We start from the raw sequence: 20,209 nt of genomic DNA, 5'->3' as shown, positions 1-20,209 counted from the left end.
ACTCGGGTGCAACTGATTTTATGGGTTTCAGCACCACATGAGCATTGTGTAATTATTGACATCAACAATGGTGAGCTACTAGTTTATTTTTTGATTGAAAATTTTGCAAATTTTATTAAACCAAAAACATTATTCCGGTTAGATTTGTTCAATTTTTTTATATATTTAACGTGAAAATTTACCTGACTGACAAGGGCGTATAGCTCATTGGTCGAGCATTTCACTTGCAGGTTGAGACGTCCCCAATTTAACTCTGGGTTCCCTATTGACAGATGTCTGAAGTTTCGAATCTCTAGTGTAAGGGTCCTCATTTCTGTTTTGTTCTTTATTTTGATACATTTAACGAGAAAATTTACCCTATTGACAAGGGGGTATAGCTCAGTGTAGAGCATCTGACTGCAGCTCTAGAGGTCCCCATTTCAACTCTGGGTGCCCCCTAGCCAGATGTTTGAATTTTCAAGTCTTTTGCCGTAATGTCTTCAATTATTTGTTAAATTTGTTGTCTTTATTAATATATTTAACCTGAAAACATCACAATCTGGCAAGGGGGTGTAGCTCAGTGGTAGAGCATTTGACTGCAGATCAAGAGGTCCCCAGTTCAACTCTGGGTGCCCCCTTGCCAGAGGTCTGATGTTCCACATTATTTGCTTGAGTGTTTTCATTTTTTTGTTAGATTTGTTCGGTGTTTTGATACACTTAACCTGAAAACTTCATATACATACTATCAGTTGACGGGACATGGGGCTCGGGGCCGCTCCGTAGGGGGCCTATTTAAAAAAAAAAATCTAATGTTTTCAAAACCAAAGCCGCTAGTGACCTAAAACCAAAACAGCCACCTCCCTTAGGCATATATGAGTGTCCATGAGCAGCGACATCAAAAAATCAAAGTCGTTCCCTAATAAAATCCTGATTAATCATTTTTTTATACAAGTATAACAAAACTTAAAGTGGCTATAAAATTCTCGAATTTTACGCTAGATGCAAAAAAATCACCACCAAATGCAGAAATAATCTCCTATATTTTCAGGATCAATAGCAATATTTAATATAACATACACGTTTTTTGCCCAAAATAGCAACTTTTTTTTTTTTTTTTTTAACTTAGTGCAAGTTTTCAACAGCTAATAAATCGCTCAATTTTCACATGAGAAACTTAATATTTGAAGAAAGCATGCAGAAACATCTTAATTTTACTCAACAAGAGCAAGATTAGCATTTTTCTACATACAACCACAACTTATTTAGGTCAAATTCCACTATTGTGTAGCGATACAAAATCCAACTTCGCGGCCATTATAAAACAAAGAGCTTTTTAAGTTGAAAATTCTTGTAAATACATGCTTAAATCGCGGAATTTCTATAGATATGAACATAAAACAGTCTAGCTTCTTGGTTAAAAGCAAAAAACGGGCAGTTATCATTCATTTTGCGTAAATATTTCAAGCCAAAGTTACACTAATTTCATCCAATGATTTTTTTTTCCCACAACGTTTCAAAGTGCATGCATGTTGCTATTAATATTATACAGTATAAAATAATTACCTTGAATCCTTGACCAAATCACTCTTAACACCAGAAAACCCAGCCAAGGCTGACTTGGCCTTTCCCAAGACAAACAGTCCTAATATTCCCTAGCAATGGCCGATTGGGCCAATCCTCTGTCAGTTCAAGTCAAGCTCCATTTATTTAAATACATTTATTTATGAAGTTTGACACTTTTTACACATCTTTTAATTCACTTCTCCTATACTCCACACATAACGACAGAAAGAATGGCCCAAATATTTAGATTGTTTTGAAAAAGAAAAAAAAAGCGTTTTAGAACTGCTATTTGAGTGTAAAGCAGGAATTGTGTCTATAGTTTAGAAGGACTGAATCAGGGGCATGGACTATGGATTGTGGTCATTGTGTCTGAAGTTAATGTATGTCTAGTGGTTGCATTTCCATATGAACTGCTGTTGTCTGTCCGACAACGACTTGCCAATTCAAAAGCACTTGGGTCATTTTTGCCACCTCTGGGTTTCCGGGGGCTAGGCCATATCAGCCATTGTTTGGGACTAGGAGGAGCACCAGAATTCTCTGGGACTTCTAGTGTTAAGACACTCCTGTCTGACTGTATGCAGTAAAACCTTCATCCTATTTCCACCTAAATCCGGCGTTGAAAAGGGGGGTACTTAAATTTTAATTTACTGGACCAAATTTAACTCAGTACGGTTCTCACTTTTCCTCATTTAAAGGTTTTTATTCAATGGACCAAATTTAGCTTAGTGTGTCTCTCATTTTTCCTAACTAAAGATTAACTTTATTTTTATTTATGGGGCCAAATTTAACTGAATGTAAATGTCATTTTTCCTAGCGACAGGACTAACTTGATTGGTAGCCCGTCTAATTGATCATGAAAAATCGGTCTCAATCCACCTGTACAAAGGGGTCACTGTGAGCTGATGCCTATAGCCACGGGACCAAAGACAACCAAGGATTAACCCTTTGAGGCAGTATCATATTGTTTTAAAGAGTATTTAACAGGAGTCCTGAGGGGCACTGGCAAATTTCCCTGTTTAAACTGTCCATCAATTGCTACATTTCTTCCACCACTTGCCAAAGCTAAGTTCTAAGGCCACATCCATGTTTTTACGATCCCCTATCGGGGCTCGTGAGGGGGATTGAAGGGAAAAGATACCGTCATCGCACACACCATACAATTGTTTGCATTATTCTAACACATTAATCTAACTCTTATTTAAGCAGACTCCACTACATGCCCTTTTGACACAGTAAAGGGAATCACCTTATCTGGGCTAATGAGGGGGAGATGAGAAAGAATGGTACAGGTTCTCGTAGGCACCGTCTAACTGTTTGCATTACTCTAACACACGTAATATAATTTATCAGGAAATAGTATCATTTTCATATTTACGGTAGGACTGCACTGCTAATATAAAATACATAACACACCATAGTTTAATGAGAAGAAATAGAAGAGATACACAATGCCGTCTTATCACAGAAGCCCAACGCGTGCGTCACGAACAAGATTGACGCACCAACTCTTGCAATCAGCTCTCCCAGCAAACTCCAAGGACAAAGCGCTTTGTCCTAAAACAAGTACCAGCCAGCCCGGACAACAAAGTTGATAGCGGGCGTCCCATCCGCGCACGAACCTAAGCCGCCCAAAACCAGCCACAGAGGGGAAGACCCAAAAGCAACGCCCAGACACACCTTCGGACACACCTTCAGCACGGCCCGCTTCAGCACGGACTTTAAAAAGACTGTACACTGAGATAACACAGATTTTTGCTGCTCGGCCACATGTAGCCTTGTTTTGGATCCAGAATTGTCCCTCCGTCGTCTGTTTTTGCCATGTTTTTGGTGAGTGTTCCTCAAACTTTTGAAACATGGAGTCAGTACAAAGGGTTAAAAATAAGAAGAGAACCCGCGAAGTTCTGCCTTCCCGGTTGCCGCGCGCGGGGGCAACATCGGCCGAGCTGCACTTGTTTTGGCTGTCGCTGTTTCAGTGCGTCTTGGCCGGGGGGGCGAATTTCAACAGAACGCAGCACGTGTTTGAGTTTATCACAATGAAAGCCAACTCAGCATTCTGGATCGGCCCCCTATGGGAAGGCGTAACGCAATGTCAGTGGGAGCTGTCATTTCAACTGATGATAGAGTCTGCTGAAGCTTTTTTGCTTTTTATCTTGGCATCTCAAAATTTCGACTATACCAAGTCACATGTCCTTAGAAGACAATGCAAACTAAAATTTTGACAATCCCTTGAAGATTTGAAGAACACTCAAAAGCATCACTTTTAGACAGTGGCATTGTATGTACAGCTGCTCTGTTGAAAATAAAATTGCTATTATCGGATTTAGGAGATTAACACACACCTGTGTGGCGGGATAATATTAAAGAGCTGTTAACGCCTGGTTCGTGTACTTAAAAGCACATCGACGAGAGATGAAAGAAAAGGCGGACACCTGAGTTGGATGTTTTTAAGCCTCCGACTTCCTTCGCCGTTGATCACTTACTTTAGAGGGACTAAAGAGATGTTCAGTTCTTCATGTACTGTATGATTGTTATTGTTTACGGAATCATTTGATGAAGTGCGAGAGAACTGGCTCTGTTTTGAGAGGATGTGGTCTTGGGTAAACAGGAAGGTATGAGGATGGTGGATGTGACAGCTACAGGACGGATGGAATTTAATTCGACATAAGAGACACACATGGGGTTTGTAAATGAATGGATGATTTGGTCATGGGTGTTTATCATTTCCTTTCTGACGTACTTTGTATTTTGACTTCTTTATATAGACTTTTCCTAAACTGACTATGCATATAGACACACAAAAACTTCCCCAGATGGTCAGCTCGGGGAAGTGTATTTCCTCTCAGTGCGTGCGTGATCTCTATTTGCATTTCTTGACGTGTGTGTCTGTCTGTGTGTGTACATGCAGAGTGTCAAATGTGTTCATTCACACCAATGTGAGCTGTGGGCTTTTTCTTTTTTTTACTTGATTGCCATTTTGGTTAGAAGAAAACAAGCTTGTCTGGAAAAAAAAACGGGAGAGCTTTACACTACAGTCTTAACCTGTACTTTTTGTCTCAGTTGGTGCCTGAATCACGTATAACATCCAATGAAGAATTGAAATTCATGATTGTGCAAGACTAGAGTATAACCTGAGAGTTTAATGACAATCATGTTTTACAAATAAGCTCAAGATGTCCCAAGTTCAACTCTGGGTGGCTTGTTCTTTTGTTTTGATACATTTAACACGAACATTTGGGCTACTGACATGTCTGAAGTTCCAAATCTCTTGCCGAAAGGTCCTCATTTCTGTTATATTTGTTCTATTTTTTGATACTGTTAGATTTGAAGCTGGGTTTATGTACACCTAGCTTGGCTAAAAAGAACACGCAGGAACTTGATGTAACTTTTGACATCTTCAAGTCTTTTGCCATAATGTCTTCAATTATTTGTTAAATTTGTTCTGTTTATTAATACATTTAACCTGAAAACATCACAAGCTGACAAGGGGGTGTCGTTCAGTGGTAGAGCATTTGACTGGTGACCCCTTGCCAGATGGCTGAAGTTCCAAGTCTCGTGCCTGACAGTCATCATTTCTGTTAGATTTGTATTTCCTGACATATTTTATAGGAAAATTGCCACTACTGGCAAGGGGCTATAGCTCAGTGGTAAAGTGTTTGATTGCAGATCAACATGTCCCCAATTCAACTCATTTCTGTTAGATTTGTTCTGTTTTTTTTTTGATACTGTTAGATTTGAAGCTAGGTTTATGTACACCGAGCTTGGCTAAAAAGAACACGCAGGACATTGATGTAACTTTTGACATACGTACATGGGGGTGTAGCTCACTGGTAGAGCATTTGACTGCAGATCAAGAGGTCCCCAGTTCAACTCTGGGTACCCCTTTGCCAGATGTCTGAGTTACAACTCTCTTGCCAAAAGGCCCTCATTTCTGTTAGATCTGTTCCATTTCTTTGATACATTTAACCTGAAAACATTACAAGCTGATGATGGGGTGTAGCACTGTGGTAGAACGTTTGACTGCAGATCATGATGTTCCCAGTTCAACTCTGGTTCCCCCCCTGGCCAGAGGTCTGAAGATTGACATAATTTGCCGGAATGTCTTTGCTTTTGTTACAATTGTTCTGTTTTTTTGATACATTCAACCTGAAAACATCACAACCGAAAAAGGGCGTATAGCTCAGTATTTGACTGCAGATCAAGAGGACCTCTGCAGTTCCAAATCTCTTGCCGGCAGGTCCTCATTTCCACTAAATTTGTTTTGTTTTTTGATACATTTAACATGAAAATTTAGCCTACTGACAAGGGGGTATAGCTCAGTGGTAGAGCATTTGACTGCAGATCAAGAGGTCCCCAGTTCAACTCTGGGTGCCCCCTTCCAGAGGTCTGAAGTTCCACATTATTTGGCAGAATGTTTTTATTCCTTTGTTATATTTGTTCTGTTTTTTGATACACTTAAACTGAAAACATTACAATCTTGCGCCTGTTCAGTGGTAGAGCATTTGACTGCAGCTCAAGCTGTACTCAGTTCACCTCTGGGTGCCCCCTGGCCAGAGGTCTGAAATTACACATCATTTGCGGGAATGTCTGCATTTGTTTGCTAGATTTGTTCTGTTTTTTTTTGTTGATATATTTGTTCTGTTTTTTGATACATTCAACCTGAAAACATCACAATCTAAAAAGGGGCTATAGCTCAGTGGCAGAGCATTTGACTGCAGTTCTCATTTTCGTTTGATTTGTTTCATTTTTCGATACATTTAACATGAAAATTCGCTCTACTAAACGGGGGGTATAGCTCAGTGGTTTTAGCAGACCGCTTGGAATGATGTGACAAACACAGAGTTACAACAGGTGTCCTTTAACTTTATTTTCCATCACTTTTCATTCTTCAATTGACACCGTGAAAACTAGAAAGTTCACAAACGCAACACAACTGTGTCCTATTAAAATACAATTCACCAACAATGAGACATTTCAATTTCCTCCTACCTCCATCTGCCTTCCAAGTGTGCTATCTTCAATTGAACCAGTTAAATATCTCCACGTTACTGTCTTTTTTCCAAACAGATACAATAAAAAAATGATTTCTTTGTTACAATTGTTTTTTTTTTTTTTTTTTTTTGATAATTTCAACCTGAAAACATTACAGCTTTACAAGGGGGTGTAGCTCTGTGGTAGAGCATTTGACTGCAGATCAAGAGGTCCCCAGTTCAACTCTGTGTACCCCCGGTCATCGGTCTGTTCAGCATTATTTGCCCGAATGTCTTCAATTAATTGTTCTGTTTTTTTGATACATTTGCTGTTTTTGATACATCTAACCTGAAAACATTGCAATCTGACATGGGGGTGTAGCTCAGCCATGTTGCCAGATGTCTGAAGTTCCAAATCTCTTGTGGGAAGGTCCTCATTCCCGCTAGATTTGTTAAATTTTTTGATACATTTAACATGAAAATTTTAACTAACATGGGCGTATAGCTTATTGGTCGAACATTTCACTCCAGGTCAAGCAGTCCCCAGTTCAACTCTGGGTGCCCCCTGACCAGAGGTCTGAAGTTCTGCATCATTTACTGGAATGTCTTACGATCTTTGTTAGATTTCTTCCGTTTTTTGATACATTTGCTCTGGTTTTTAAAAATTTTTTTTTACATTCAACCTGAAAATACTGCGATCTGCTAAGGGGGTGTAGCTCTGTGGTAGAGCATTTAACTGTAGATCAAGAGGTCCCCAGTTCATCTCTGTTTGCCCCCTAGCTAGATGTTTGAGTTTTAAAGTCTTTTGCTGTAAAGTCTTCAATTCTTTGTTAAATTTGTTCTGTTTATAAATACATTTACCATAATTTTCGCACTATAAGGCGCACCTGACTATAAGCCGCCGCACTCCAAATTTGACACGAAAACGACATTTGTTCATAGATAAGCCACACTGTACTATAAGCCGCAGCCTCCCTCACTGTATTATGGAATATTTACAAAAGATATTAACCGGTAACACTTTATTTGACAGCGGGATCATAATGCTGTGTAAGACCAAATGTACCACCATGAAGCTTTGAACCAATTGGCTGCAAAGCGTAACTAATTAATAAAAGAAGCTTCATTTGGCCATCACTGTTCCCTTGGATGAGACAGACAACTTCTGCTACCACCTGCTGTCAACACTGTTGTCGTCCAACATGCCTCTTAGCATGCATTGCAGCGCTACAGATATAAATAACAGTCAAAATTCATGTACTGTTCTAATTATTTCATCAGTTACTGTTCCATATGTTTCATTAATTGCTAGTAACACGTTATTTGACAGTGGCGCCATAAGATTGTCATTAGACAATCATAATTATGACATGAGACTGTCATGAGCATTAATGAATGTTTATAGCAGATGTCTTTTAGTGTTATCTGACAAATTCTAACATTTTGAATGGATGTAAAACATCCAAGATGGACACAAATGGAGTTAGTGACATAATTTGCCAGATGACATTTAATGACATCTGTCATAAGCATTCAGTAATGCCCATGATAGTATCATGTTACAATTATGACGGTCTTATGACGCCGCTGTCAAAAAAAGTGTTAACTATTAACCCAAATAAATCAGCAAATAAGCCGCACTGGACTATAAACCGCAGGATTTAAAATGAATGAAAAAAGTAGCGGCTTATAGCCCGAAAATTACGGTAACCTGAAAACATAGCAATCTTACAAGGGGGTGTAGCTCAGTGGTAGAGGATTTGACTGCAAATCAAGATCATTGACAGCAGATCAAGAGGTCCCCAGTTCAACTCTGGGTGCCAGCTGCCACAATCTTGAAGTCTTTTGCCGTAATATCTCCAATTTCTTCTTAAATTCGTTCTGTTTGTTGATACATTTCACCTGAAAACATAATGATCAGGCAAGGGGGTGTATCTCAGTGGTAGAGCATTTGACTGCAGATCAAGATGTACCCAGTTCAGCTGTGGGTGCCTCCTGGCCAGAGGTCTCAAGTTCCACATCACTTGCTGGAATGTCTTCATTTGTTTGCTAGATTTGTTCGGTTTTTTGATACATTTGTTCTGTGTACATTTGTTCTCAACCTGAAAAAAAACCCTCTCATCCAGAAAAGGGGGTATATCTCAGTAGCAGAGCATTTGACTGCAGATCAAGAGGTCCCCAGTTCAACTCTGGGTGCCCCCTAGCCAAGCTTCTGTCAAGATTTTTGCCATAATGCTTTCAAATCTTTGTTAAATTTGTTCTGCTTTTTGATACATTTAACCTGAAAACATTACATCTTTTCTGCTGACATGGTGGTGTAGCTCAGTGGTAGAGCATTTAACTGCAGATCAAGAGGTCCAAATTCAACTCTGGGTGCCCCCTTGCCGGACGTCTGAAGATCCAAATCTCCTGCTGGAAGGTCATCATTTCTGTTAGATTTGTGGTATTTTTTGATACATTTAACATGAAAATTTTTTCAGGTGACAAGGGGGTGTAGCTCAGTGATAGAGCATTTGAAGGCAGCTCAAGAGGTACCCAGTTCAACTCTGGGTGCCCCCTCGCCAGGCTTCTGAATTGTAAGGTCTTTTGCCATCGGATGGGATAATGTTTTCAATTCTTTGTTAAATTTGTTCTGTTTTGTGATACATTTAACCTGAAAAATTGTGAAAGGAAATGGGGGTGTATCTCACTGGTAGAGCATTTGACTGCAGATCAAGAGGTCCCCAGTTCAACTCTGGGTGCCCCCTTGCCGGCTGTCTGAAGATCCAAATCTCCTCCTGGAAGGTCAAAATTTCTGTTAGATTTGTCGTATTTTTTGATACATTTAACATGAAAATTTTTTAAAGTGACAAGGGGGTGTAGCTCAGTGGTAGAGCGTTTGACTGCAGATCAAGAGGTCCTCAGTTCAACTCTGGGTGCCCCCTCGCCAGCCTTCTGAATCGTCAGGTCTTTTGACATAGTGTTTTCAATTCTTTGTTAAATTTGTTCTGTTTTGTGATACATTTAACCTGAAAAAATTTCAAAACAAAATGGGGGTGTAGCTCAGTGGTAGAGCATTTGACTGCAGATCAAGAGGTCCCCAGTTCACCTCTGATGCTCCCTTGTTGGACACCTGAAATTCCTGTTCTATTGCCGGAATGTCCCCATTTATTTGTTCGTTTTTTTTTTTTTTATGGCTTTAGCATGAAAATTTATAATCCTGACAATGACGAATGTATCATTGGTAAAGCTCTGGGTGCCCCCTAAACATCTGGCTTGACTACAAAGTCCTTCGCCAGAAATGACATACCCAACACATCTGTGTTTTTTTTTCATTGTTGGGGGCGATGCTGGGAAAACCCACAACAGTAAGTGGTGATTCAGATCTTCCCCTCTTTCCCTTTGCCCGCTGCATCGTCTGCCTGTTTCCCTTTTCTTGCCACACACTTAGGATTAACCCAATGTTCGCTCATTTGCTGTTGTCATTATTTCACTTTTTTTACATACAAAAGCGAGAATATTGAAGGGAAATAAGATAATTCCCTTCAAGGTTTGGGTAACAAAGACATTAATTTGGCAGTAGCAGTTTTTTGTAGACAATGCAGATACAACAATAAAGGCATTTGACGAAAGGAAAACCATTTGATAGCAATACATCTTTAACATTTTGAAGTCGATCAGATCAAATACGAGTTCATTTGAATATGTTGTCTATATACTGCACCTCATATATTAATTTATGTAAATAAAATCTGAAAGCCTGCCAACTAAAAGACTTTTGACTGTCAGTGAAAGCAACAACCATCTTGATGTGCTCAAATCCAAACAAAACTTCTGCTGGGAACCCCCGCTTTCAAATATGTACCTGAACTTGTTCGAAAGTGCTGAGTGCAGTTCCCAATATAGTGCGGAAAGAGCAACGGCAGTGTGCAAAGTCTGTGACTCGGGTTTGAACTCCGCCGGGACTCGCAGACGAGACGACGACAAGGCGAGGAGCAAAGACATGTGCTCTAATTGCTAATTAGATCGGGCTGTCGCACGGGAAAGAACTGAAAGATGTGAAGTTGACAGGAGATGAGTCGATATGAATAGCAGAGAAAATGAGTGGCGGAACTGACGTGGCGTGATAAGCAAACTCAATATGAGCCTCTTTAATCTAAATGGGACTTGTCTGAGACCTTCCACGACTTAACAATTAACTGTCCAGACCGAGTTGAACTTGGTCACGAGCGCAAACACTGACAGTCTCGTGAGAACCAGTCTTAGCCTGTCGGATATGGAGACCAATTGTGCCAAATGAGTCTGAATTCTGAGACAAAAGGCAAAAATGTTTCCACAGATACATATTTTGGAAATAAACTTACTTAACACCCATTTTATCGATCTAAAGCCCCAATATCATGATGTAAACATAATGATTCCACAGGTACATATTTTGGAAATAAACTTACTTAACACCCATTTTATCGATCTAAAGCCCCAATATCATGATGTAAACATAATGAAGTGTTTGAAAATCACATTTTAAAAAAGGTAATATTCACACAGGCTCTCCTACTTAAAGGTATTTGTACAAAAAAGACGCTTTTGCTAATTTTCTACTCATTTTGATAATTCACATTGTTCCAAGCTAAATTAGCTAGTGAATGTGTTGATCTTTTCTATCATCAAAAGCATTTACACTCATTCACTCCCAGCCATTTTCACCAGAGCAAGGCCCTTCGCTCCCGGCAGTTTTTCTGGATTTTGACTGATTTTGCAAGGCCCACAGAAAATTCTGTTCTATTGCTAAATAAACATGGAACCCACCAAAAGAAAGATTACACTCTCGTCTTTCAGCAGAAAAAAAGTAAGTTCATATCTTTTTCCATTCTTTAGAAATCAACATTAGAAAATAGCCTAGTTTGAGCAATTTTCCAATTTCTGATGAAAAAACAGAGAAAGTGAGCTTTTTGTAAACGGACACATTTCAAAAATAACTTTGATTTTAACAAAGCTATTTTTTGCATTAGTTACATCCCAAACATCTGAATGTTTTCCTTTTAAAAAAATACCATGAACAACCAGACAAATAGAGCTTTTGAGTTTTGATAGGAAAGTAACAATTTATTTACATATGACTACCCCGAGAAGACGCCGTTGTTGCCACATCAGCCGTGTAAATTTTTCCCTCATCGTTCTCTGTCTCACAAAGATGGATTATTTTTGCGTCTCTGCGGGGTCTGCTCGGCGAGCCGCTGCACTGGGGGCAAGGGTCGCGTTAACCGAATATTTTCCATCGTTGACCGGTTTTTTAAAAACGGTGACAGAAAAAACTGAAGTCCATCCGTCATTTTGACAGGTTGCAATTCACACTCCAGACCACAGGGTGGCGAGTGAGCATATTAATTAGCTGTTGTCTCTCTTGATGCATGACGTCGTTGGCCTTACTCGGAAAAATATCAAGGCAACTGAGTGTCCGAAGTTTCTTCAAAAAGCCCCAAAACGACGATGGTGTTGATAAAAGAGGTGAAAAAAGAGGGACTGCACAAGCGGGCATGCAATTCAAGTCCATGCGCACCAGGAGAAAGGTGTGAGACTGCATTCAGGCCACAGCAGGTGAACTGTTAATTTCATTGTTCCATATGTAGCCTACCTACTGGGGCCACAGTCAGCTGTTTTTGTCACTGCGGAGAAAAAGTTACATATTCATCTGCTTGATGTGTGATGGCACGGTGTGGATTCTCTGTTAAGCTTGTTTGGACAGAATATTAATTAAAATGAATGAAAACTAAATACTATTGAATATGCCATGATTATCATTTTTAAAATTTAAGTGACGGGTAAAAATAGATTATGACCCTGTCAGTCAAAATGACAGACAACGAAAAAGTCTAGCGCAACCTCTGACTGGGGGTCTCACTCGTTTCGCTCGTTTGTCCAGCGCCTGGCCTCCCAGGCGTCCTCTCGGTTGTTTTGTTCGGTCGGAGCGCCGCCTGGCATCATGCCGCCAGCGCTCCGACCGTGTTGCCCGGCCATTCATTGCTGTTGAATCGGGTTGCGGGTCTTACAAAATGCGCTACTGCCCTCCAGTGGCCAGTTTTATTGCTTTAAAATGGGTTTGGAGCCTTGTTTTTTGTTTCTCAGATAGATCACAAGCTATAGATGCTTCTTGTAAAAAAAAAAAAAAACCCGCAAAAGACGTATAAATACGTTTTTGGGACAATGAAGCATTTAAAAATAGAACGTATTTATACGTTTCTAGGAGCAAATGAGTAAAGCATGGGTGTAGGTTTGCATAGGGACAGTAGGGACAAAACAGTAGCTAACTTTTCAGGATGCTCAAATTGTCCCCACCAACTTTTAAGCAACCTTATTTGCGTTATACAATTACTTCAATTATATAGGCCATTTAGATTGTCTCCCCACCTTTTAATTGTTTTAACTGACCCCACCTTTAAATTATTTATTTTTTTTATTATTAGAAGTTTTTTTTCAACCAGCAGCAGCCACTGTATGAAATGTAAAAAGACTTCAATGTTGTGGAAGTGGGGAACACATCACTAATTTTGCAACTGAAAGTCCAACCTGTATCAGTTAGCATAACATTAAACTGTGCGAACTTGCTAACCTGCAAAACTCTGTGTGTCCACCTTTATGTGTTTTCTACTGCTGACGTGAAATAAACTGTGGGAAATGTATGTGGTCTTAAAGCAGCCCACAGGAGCTTTCATGTTTTTGTTGAGTAGTAGTGTTTTACACTGCCAATGGGTTTTCCCATTGGCAAGGTATCAATTACTTGTTCTCCCCACTGTATATATATATATATACAGTGCCTTGCAAAAGTATTCGGCCCCTTTACTTTCAGTGCAGCAAACTCACTCCAGACGTTCAGTGAGGATCTCTGAATTATCCAATGTTGTCCTAAATGACCGATGATGATAAATAGAATCCACCTGTGTGTAATCAAGTCTCCGTATAAATGCACCTGCTCTGTGATAGTCTCAGGGTTCTGTTTAAAGTGCAGAGAGCATTATGAAAACCAAGGAACACACCAGGCAGGTCCGAGATACTGTTGTGGAGAAGTTTAAAGCCGGATTTGGATACAAAAAGATTTCCCAAGCTTTAAACATCTCAAGGAGCACTGTGCAAGCCATCATATTGAAATGGAAGGAGCATCAGACCACTGCAAATCTACCAAGACCTGGCCGTCCTACCAAACTTTCTTCTCAAACAAGGAGAAAACTGATCAGAGATGCAGCCAAGAGGCCCATGATCACTCTGGATGAACTGCAGAGATCTACAGCTGAGGTGGGAGAGTCTGTCCATAGGACAACAATCAGTCGTACACTGCACAAATCTGTCCTTTATGGAAGAGTGGCAAGAAGAAAGCCATTCCTCAAAGATATCCATAAAAAGTCTCGTTTAAAGTTTGCCACAAGCCACCTGGGAGACACACCAAACATGTGGAAGAAGGTGCTCTGGTCAGATGAAACCAAAATTGAACTTTTTTGGCCACAATGCAAAACGATATGTTTGGCGTAAAAGCAACACAGCTCATCACTCTGAACACACCATCCCCACTGTCAAACATGGTGGTGGCAGCATCATGGTTTGGGCCTGCTTTTCCTCAGCAGGGACAGGGAAGATGGTTAAAATTGACGGGAAGATGGATGCAGCCAAATACAGGAACATTCTGGAAGAAAACCTGTTGGTATCTGCACAAGACCTGAGACTGGGACGGAGATTTATCTTCCAACAGGACTATGACCCAAAACATAAAGCCAAATCTACAATGGAATGGTTCAAAAATAAACATATCCAGGTGTTAGAATGGCCAAGTCAAAGTCTAGACCTGATTCCAATCGAGAATCTGTGGAAAGAGCTGAAGACTGCTGTTCACAAACACTCTCCATCCAACCTCGCTGAGCTCGAGCTGTTTTGCAAGGAAGAATGGGCAAGAATGTCAGTCTCTCGATGTGCAAAACTGATAGAAACATACCCCAAGCGACTTGCAGCTGTAATTGGAGCAAAAGGTGGCGCTAAAAAGTATTAACGCAAGGGGGCCGAATAATATTGCACGCCCCACTTTTCAGTTTTTTATTTGTTAAAAAAGTTTAAATTATGTATATATATATATATATATATATATATATATATATATATATATATATACACACACATACATATTCTTTTGCCAGCTTGTCGGAGTCGGCTTTGTGATCTTTTTTTTTTTTTCGTGAGCACATTTGAATGCATCATGCAGGAGCAAGAGTGAAGACATGATCGGCTTTTACGAGCAGTCGCCGATTTGTGATTGAAATAAATCTTTAGAAAACAACAACGAAAGCCTGACATCGTTGCTTGGTATGTTACAATTGTTGCACACTCACCACTTGGAAAATAACAGATAAAATCATGATGTGGCACTGTATATATTTCCTAGAAGTGGAAACCGGAACCAGGGAACTTGACAATTTTGACATGTGAAAAAGTCATGGAAGTCAAACTGATTGTGCACCTCTATGACTTGAGGTACCACGCAGTTCACTTTCATGGTTTAATTTCCCCCTACGCATTTTTATATACTCCAGATCGCTCAGCATTGATTTGGGAGAGGCCAGCCCCACTGCTGGCTGAGCTGAGTCTTAAGACGCAAGACGAGCTCTCTACTAACGCCCATCTCCGTGCAATCCGCGACGGGAGGACACCCAATGGTCACTGAATTGAAGCATTCTGTTGCGACGTATGTTTAAAGGTCCAAGAAAAATGTGAATGAACCATCAGTTCATTGCAGCTCGTTCATGTCAAACAAACTGGCTGGTTCCATATTTAAAATTCCTTCTTGGTGGAGAGCCAGATGCACTCATCAAAAGAGCCAGATATGGCTCGCGAGACATGGGTTCTCGACCTCAGATTTCAGCAATCAGAGGACGGGGTTAATACTAGTGCAGAACCAGCAGGCAGGAGAGAGAGATGCGGCTGCATCTGAGCCGAAATAATCCACTTTTAAATGGATTTCTTCATATTGGATTAAGAAAAGGCCGATACCGATATACGTAAAATTTCCAAATATCAGTCTATCTCTAATCAGGGATCAGAGAATGACAATAACGCTGGTGAACTTGAAAATTGCATGAGCAATTCAATGAGTTCTGCTATGGACAATCAATCAATAAATAGTGCAATCGTCTTTCTCAGAATTAATTTTTAAAGGAAAATGAAACACGATTGGTTGACCAAGCTCACAAACATGCTGGTTGCTCAGCACAAGTGCCACTTTACAAGTCTGAGGGCTGAACACGGTATATGTTTCTGTCATCCAGGAATAGGCACAGATGGAGGCCTGCTTCCTGACGCGGAGGAAGAATCCACCACGAACCTTGACCTCCACGTTGACCTGTACGGCTGTGACCCCAAAACGAGACAGTGAGTTTCCTGGAAAACACTCTTAGGACTATTTGGGAAAGTGGATCATTTGTGGTCTCACTTGTAACTAAAACAATAGATAAAGAGAAAATTTAGAGAACTGTAGTAGTAGTAGTAAACTAATAGTCGTTTAAAGAGTTTAAAGTTTAAAATTTAACTCAATGGCTCCCATTGATGGCAGTAGACATTGAAACCATTTTGAGTGGGTATAATTTCAGTACGATATGAAGAATTATTTTGAGATTTTTTTTTTTACTACCATTGACAGTGATAGACATAATAACTCATTTCAACAGTGTTGGCTGGCATTGATTGAACAATCGCTGCCAGCCCTCTGAGTCAAAATGGATTGGACGTCTATCACTGTCAATGGTAGCCAACTCACCGATTTTTTTCTTTTAAACAAGTTACGTTTTCCTTACAATAGGTTTAAAACAAAACAAAAAACATAGACTTCATAACCTATTGACATGACACGTGAAATGGGACCAATTCGTAGGGGGCCTATCTTAAAAAACTTCAAATTCAAATATGTTCAAAACCAAAGCTGCTACTGACCTAGAACCAAAACAGGCACCTACCTTAGCCATATATGAGTATCCATGAGCAGCGGCATAAAAAAATTCAAAATTGTGCCCTTATAAAATCCCGATTAGTTATTTTTCTATAAGTATAACACAACTTAAAATGACTATAAAAATCTCAGATTTTACACTAGATGCACGAAAATCGCCAAATGCAGAGATAATCACCTATATTTTTGGGATCAATAGCAATATTTAACATATCATATAAATTTTTGACCAAAATAACAACTTAATATTTTATTTTTTTACTGCAAGTTTTCAAAAGCTAATAAATCACTCAATTTAACATCGGAAACTTAATATTTGAGGAAAACATGCAGAATCAATTATAAATAATATGTAAATAGATTTTTGATAAATTCTACATACAATCACAACTTATTAAAGAATAGACCTTTACAATCATTATACACTATATACTGTTAGCGAATGAGGCTAGCGGCTCCCTGGCGTAAACAGAGCTTTTGTGGCGAAAGTTCTTGTGAATAAATGCTTAAATCCCCGAATTCTTCATAGATATGGATGTAGTAAAACAGTCTCGATTCTTGGTTCAAAACAAAGAAACCGCGCAGTTAGCGTTTATTTTACGTATGTTGTCGAAGTACAATGCTACTCTGTTAGCAAATGAGGCTAGCAGCCGCCTGGCGTTAACAGCTTTTCTGGCGAAAATTCCTGTGAATAAATGCTAAAAAATCCTCGAATTCTTCATAGATATAGATGTAAAACAGTCTTGATTCTTGGTTAAAAGCAAAAAAAAACGTGCAGGTAACATTCATTTCGTGTAAATATTGCCAACTATGAGGCTAGTCACTTATGAAAATTAGCCGCCTCCATGTGTAAACAAAGAAGAAAATTCCTGCGAATAAATGCTTTACTCACTGAATTCTTTGTACATATGGACGTAAAACTGTCTCGATTCTTTGTTAGAAGCATAGGCGGAGTTTGACTTTTGGGGCAGGGGGGGGCACAACATGTTGATGACCCCGAAACGTATTGTCAGCAATAAAATTAACTTAGAAGAATATTTATAATAATAAGTTGACAAAGAGCGTTTTTGTTTCCCATCATTCTTGAGGGGAATTCTAAATCAGGCTGCTTAGGCAATACTTTTCGCCAAGATCGTCATCCATTCAATATGGTACGCCCGCCAGTGTTTAACCAATGTAGTTACCCCAGTCAAAAATTGTATCCCCTGGGCTGAGCCATACGGAGGTAGATTTGTGTCTTTATTATTCAACCAAAAAAATTGTCGCTTCAATTAAAAAAAAAAAAAAGTGTTTGAATGCAAAAATAAATTTGAAACTCAATGTGTTTGAATGCAAAAATAAATTTGAAACTCAAAAAACTAATAAAAAATGCATGTGAAATCTATTATTCTTTGATTTTTTTTTTTTTTAATTTGTTTGTTTGTTTGTTTGTTTATTTACTTGTTTTTTTGACTGAAGCAACTTTTTTGATTGAAGTAACGTTGATTTGTTTTTGAGCCACATTTTGGCGAGGACATTTTTGTTTTTATTATTCAGTCAAAAAATAAGATACTTCAAAACAAATATAGATTTTAAAAAAGAAAATCACTTCAATCAAAAACAGAAAAATTTCAATCATAGAAAAAGTTTTTTATGCGAAAAAATATTTGAGATTGAAAAATTGGCATTTGAACACTTAAAGTTTTCTTTGATTCAAGCAATCCTTTTTGTGTTTGGGCCATATTATGATTAGGACATTTGTGTCTAAATCATTCAATCCCCCAAAAAGTTGCTTCAATCCCCCAAAATTTTTCGGTCAAAGAAAAAAATCATTAAAAAAAAAAAAAAAGTTTTTTCAAAATGTTTTTTTTTTTTTAATTATATGCAAAGCAAATGACCGTCTAAAGTGCTCGAAAACTGATTTTGACCCATTATAAAAATATATTTTTTTGTTCATTTCATTCATTTTTGTTGCAGTTTTATTGCTTTTCAACTTTTATATATAAGGGAAAGTCAATTACATGCAATTACATTTTTCGGAAACCGGGGGTGGGGGGGCAGCCCCCCCCATAAAATCCGCGTATGAACAGCAAAAACCGGGCAGTTACGCATCTATTTTACTTATATATGTCGAAGAATGACCGTAGCGGTTTCCAATCTCCCATTGATTTTTTTCACAACAAAAATCCAAGCTTAAATCAGGTTTGGAAAGAGCGTGTGCCGTCTTCGGCTGACAATTCCTAAATTAAGCTCGTCGGCTCGGCCCCTCTCATAAGGCGTGATGCGAAGAATGGCGAAATGTCACGTCAATAGTAATGAAGTCTATGACAAAAAAAAACCCAAAAAACAATTCTGCCAATGCAACAGTGAATAGGTCAAGTAGAGCATTAATAAAACAATAATGATAATTTTCATGCACAAATGCACTTTATAATCCGGCGTTTTATTTATGTATAAAATAAAGTCGTTCATTGATGGTGCGCCTTATAATCCAAAAATACTTTGATTTCTTCATTTTATTTCCTTCTCGGTGAATCCCTATTACCTCACTCTTTCTATTTATATACTCAAACTTCCTTATGCAGTTTATTTTGAATGGTGTATGATTTTAATGTTAAATTTAAACATGAGCACCTACCCTCAAAGGACCCATGAAGAAAATTGAAGTGAGAACAAGTACCGGAAAATGCCTTTCAAAATAAACCCAATATTAACAATGAAGACGTAAGTAAAATTTGCTTGCAGTGTTTTATTTTGAAGCACAATCACCAAACTTCCTGTTTGTTGTTGTGTGAATTGACGCTGTGAACTTGAGCGAGCAGGTTAAAAGACGCACGGAGCTTTTTAAGACGCAGTCAGAGTGAAGACGCTCAAGCAGAGAAATCACGCACACTCTCACTCACGCTCTCACTCGCGAAGGCTCTTTGTGAATGAGCATCTTAAACAACAACACGGAGATTTACGCACTACTTTTACGCACGGAGAGGATATTTGGACGCGCCGGACTTCATTCAAGAGGACTTGTCAACAATTGAAGCTCTGATTTTATCGTTTGGATTGGCGTTTATTTTATTTTTAGTGATTTTATTTCATTTTTTAAATATTAGAAGTAACTCCCCATCCTTTATTCGCGGACCTCCGCGCACCTGCGCGACCATGGTTCGAGTCATCATCACACGTCTAGCCTGAGTGTGAGTCATCATTACGGTGAGGTTGGATTACCCGAGGCTCGGCGGGGAGCGTGGACGCCGAGGTGCTCAATGCCCAGCCGGTCGCCGGCGGCTCCTCTGGCTGGGCGGCAACATGAGGTCGTGGATCCCGCTGCTGCTCCTGGCGGTGCGCCTGAGCCTCGCCGGCGCTGAGGTAAGAAAAGCCCTCACAATGTACTCAATTTGACTCATTCACGGTGAATGATTTTTCAAATCATACAAACCAGTTTCTTTAAAAAATGAAGTTTTTACATTGAGCACAGTAACTAATGCATATCACCATTTCATAAAACTATAAGAAAACACATTAACAACCTTCCTATATGTTCAGTTGGCTTTAATATGAATTCATATATTAACTTTCTGTCTTTTGTTGACGGCGCTAGACGTCCAATCCATTTTGACTTGGAAGGTTGGCAGCGCTCATTCATTGGGGGGGGGGGGGGGGGGGGGGGGGTTGAATGGAAATGGAAAATTGGATATTGAGCACTGTCGATTGCATTGAAATATGAGCATTCACAGCCCAGAGTTTAAATGAATTTGACATTGAT

General features: G+C 39.2%; 1 protein-coding gene and 6 non-coding genes across 7 annotated transcripts in view; all 7 read left to right on the top strand.

Moving 5' to 3' along the window:
* The first annotated feature begins 545 nt into the window (after positions 1-545).
* trnac-gca (transfer RNA cysteine (anticodon GCA)) lies at positions 546-617 on the top strand. The gene has a single exon. It is a non-coding gene; the product is annotated as a tRNA-Cys (tRNA).
* A 4,735-nt stretch (positions 618-5,352) lies between these two features.
* On the top strand, positions 5,353-5,424 carry trnac-gca (transfer RNA cysteine (anticodon GCA)). The gene has a single exon. It is a non-coding gene; the product is annotated as a tRNA-Cys (tRNA).
* Positions 5,425-5,844: 420 nt separating this feature from the next.
* trnac-gca (transfer RNA cysteine (anticodon GCA)) lies at positions 5,845-5,916 on the top strand. Its single transcript has one exon. It is a non-coding gene; the product is annotated as a tRNA-Cys (tRNA).
* A 780-nt stretch (positions 5,917-6,696) lies between these two features.
* trnac-gca (transfer RNA cysteine (anticodon GCA)) lies at positions 6,697-6,768 on the top strand. The gene has a single exon. It is a non-coding gene; the product is annotated as a tRNA-Cys (tRNA).
* A 2,416-nt stretch (positions 6,769-9,184) lies between these two features.
* trnac-gca (transfer RNA cysteine (anticodon GCA)) lies at positions 9,185-9,256 on the top strand. The gene has a single exon. It is a non-coding gene; the product is annotated as a tRNA-Cys (tRNA).
* Positions 9,257-9,361: 105 nt separating this feature from the next.
* trnac-gca (transfer RNA cysteine (anticodon GCA)) lies at positions 9,362-9,433 on the top strand. Its single transcript has one exon. It is a non-coding gene; the product is annotated as a tRNA-Cys (tRNA).
* A 9,870-nt stretch (positions 9,434-19,303) lies between these two features.
* Positions 19,304-20,209, top strand: part of pdgfba (platelet-derived growth factor beta polypeptide a) — a 40,737-nt gene continuing 39,831 nt past the window's right edge. Inside the window, exon 1 of the mRNA XM_057843396.1 lies at positions 19,304-19,812. Within this exon, the coding sequence (XP_057699379.1) occupies positions 19,753-19,812 (60 nt within the window). The 5' untranslated portion in view covers positions 19,304-19,752. The remainder of the gene's footprint in view (positions 19,813-20,209) is intronic.

Source organism: Corythoichthys intestinalis, chromosome 8 (genome assembly GCF_030265065.1).
Source record: "Corythoichthys intestinalis isolate RoL2023-P3 chromosome 8, ASM3026506v1, whole genome shotgun sequence".
NCBI classification, from domain to species: Eukaryota; Metazoa; Chordata; class Actinopteri; order Syngnathiformes; family Syngnathidae; genus Corythoichthys; species Corythoichthys intestinalis.
This window is presented reverse-complemented; position numbering and strand designations above follow the sequence as displayed.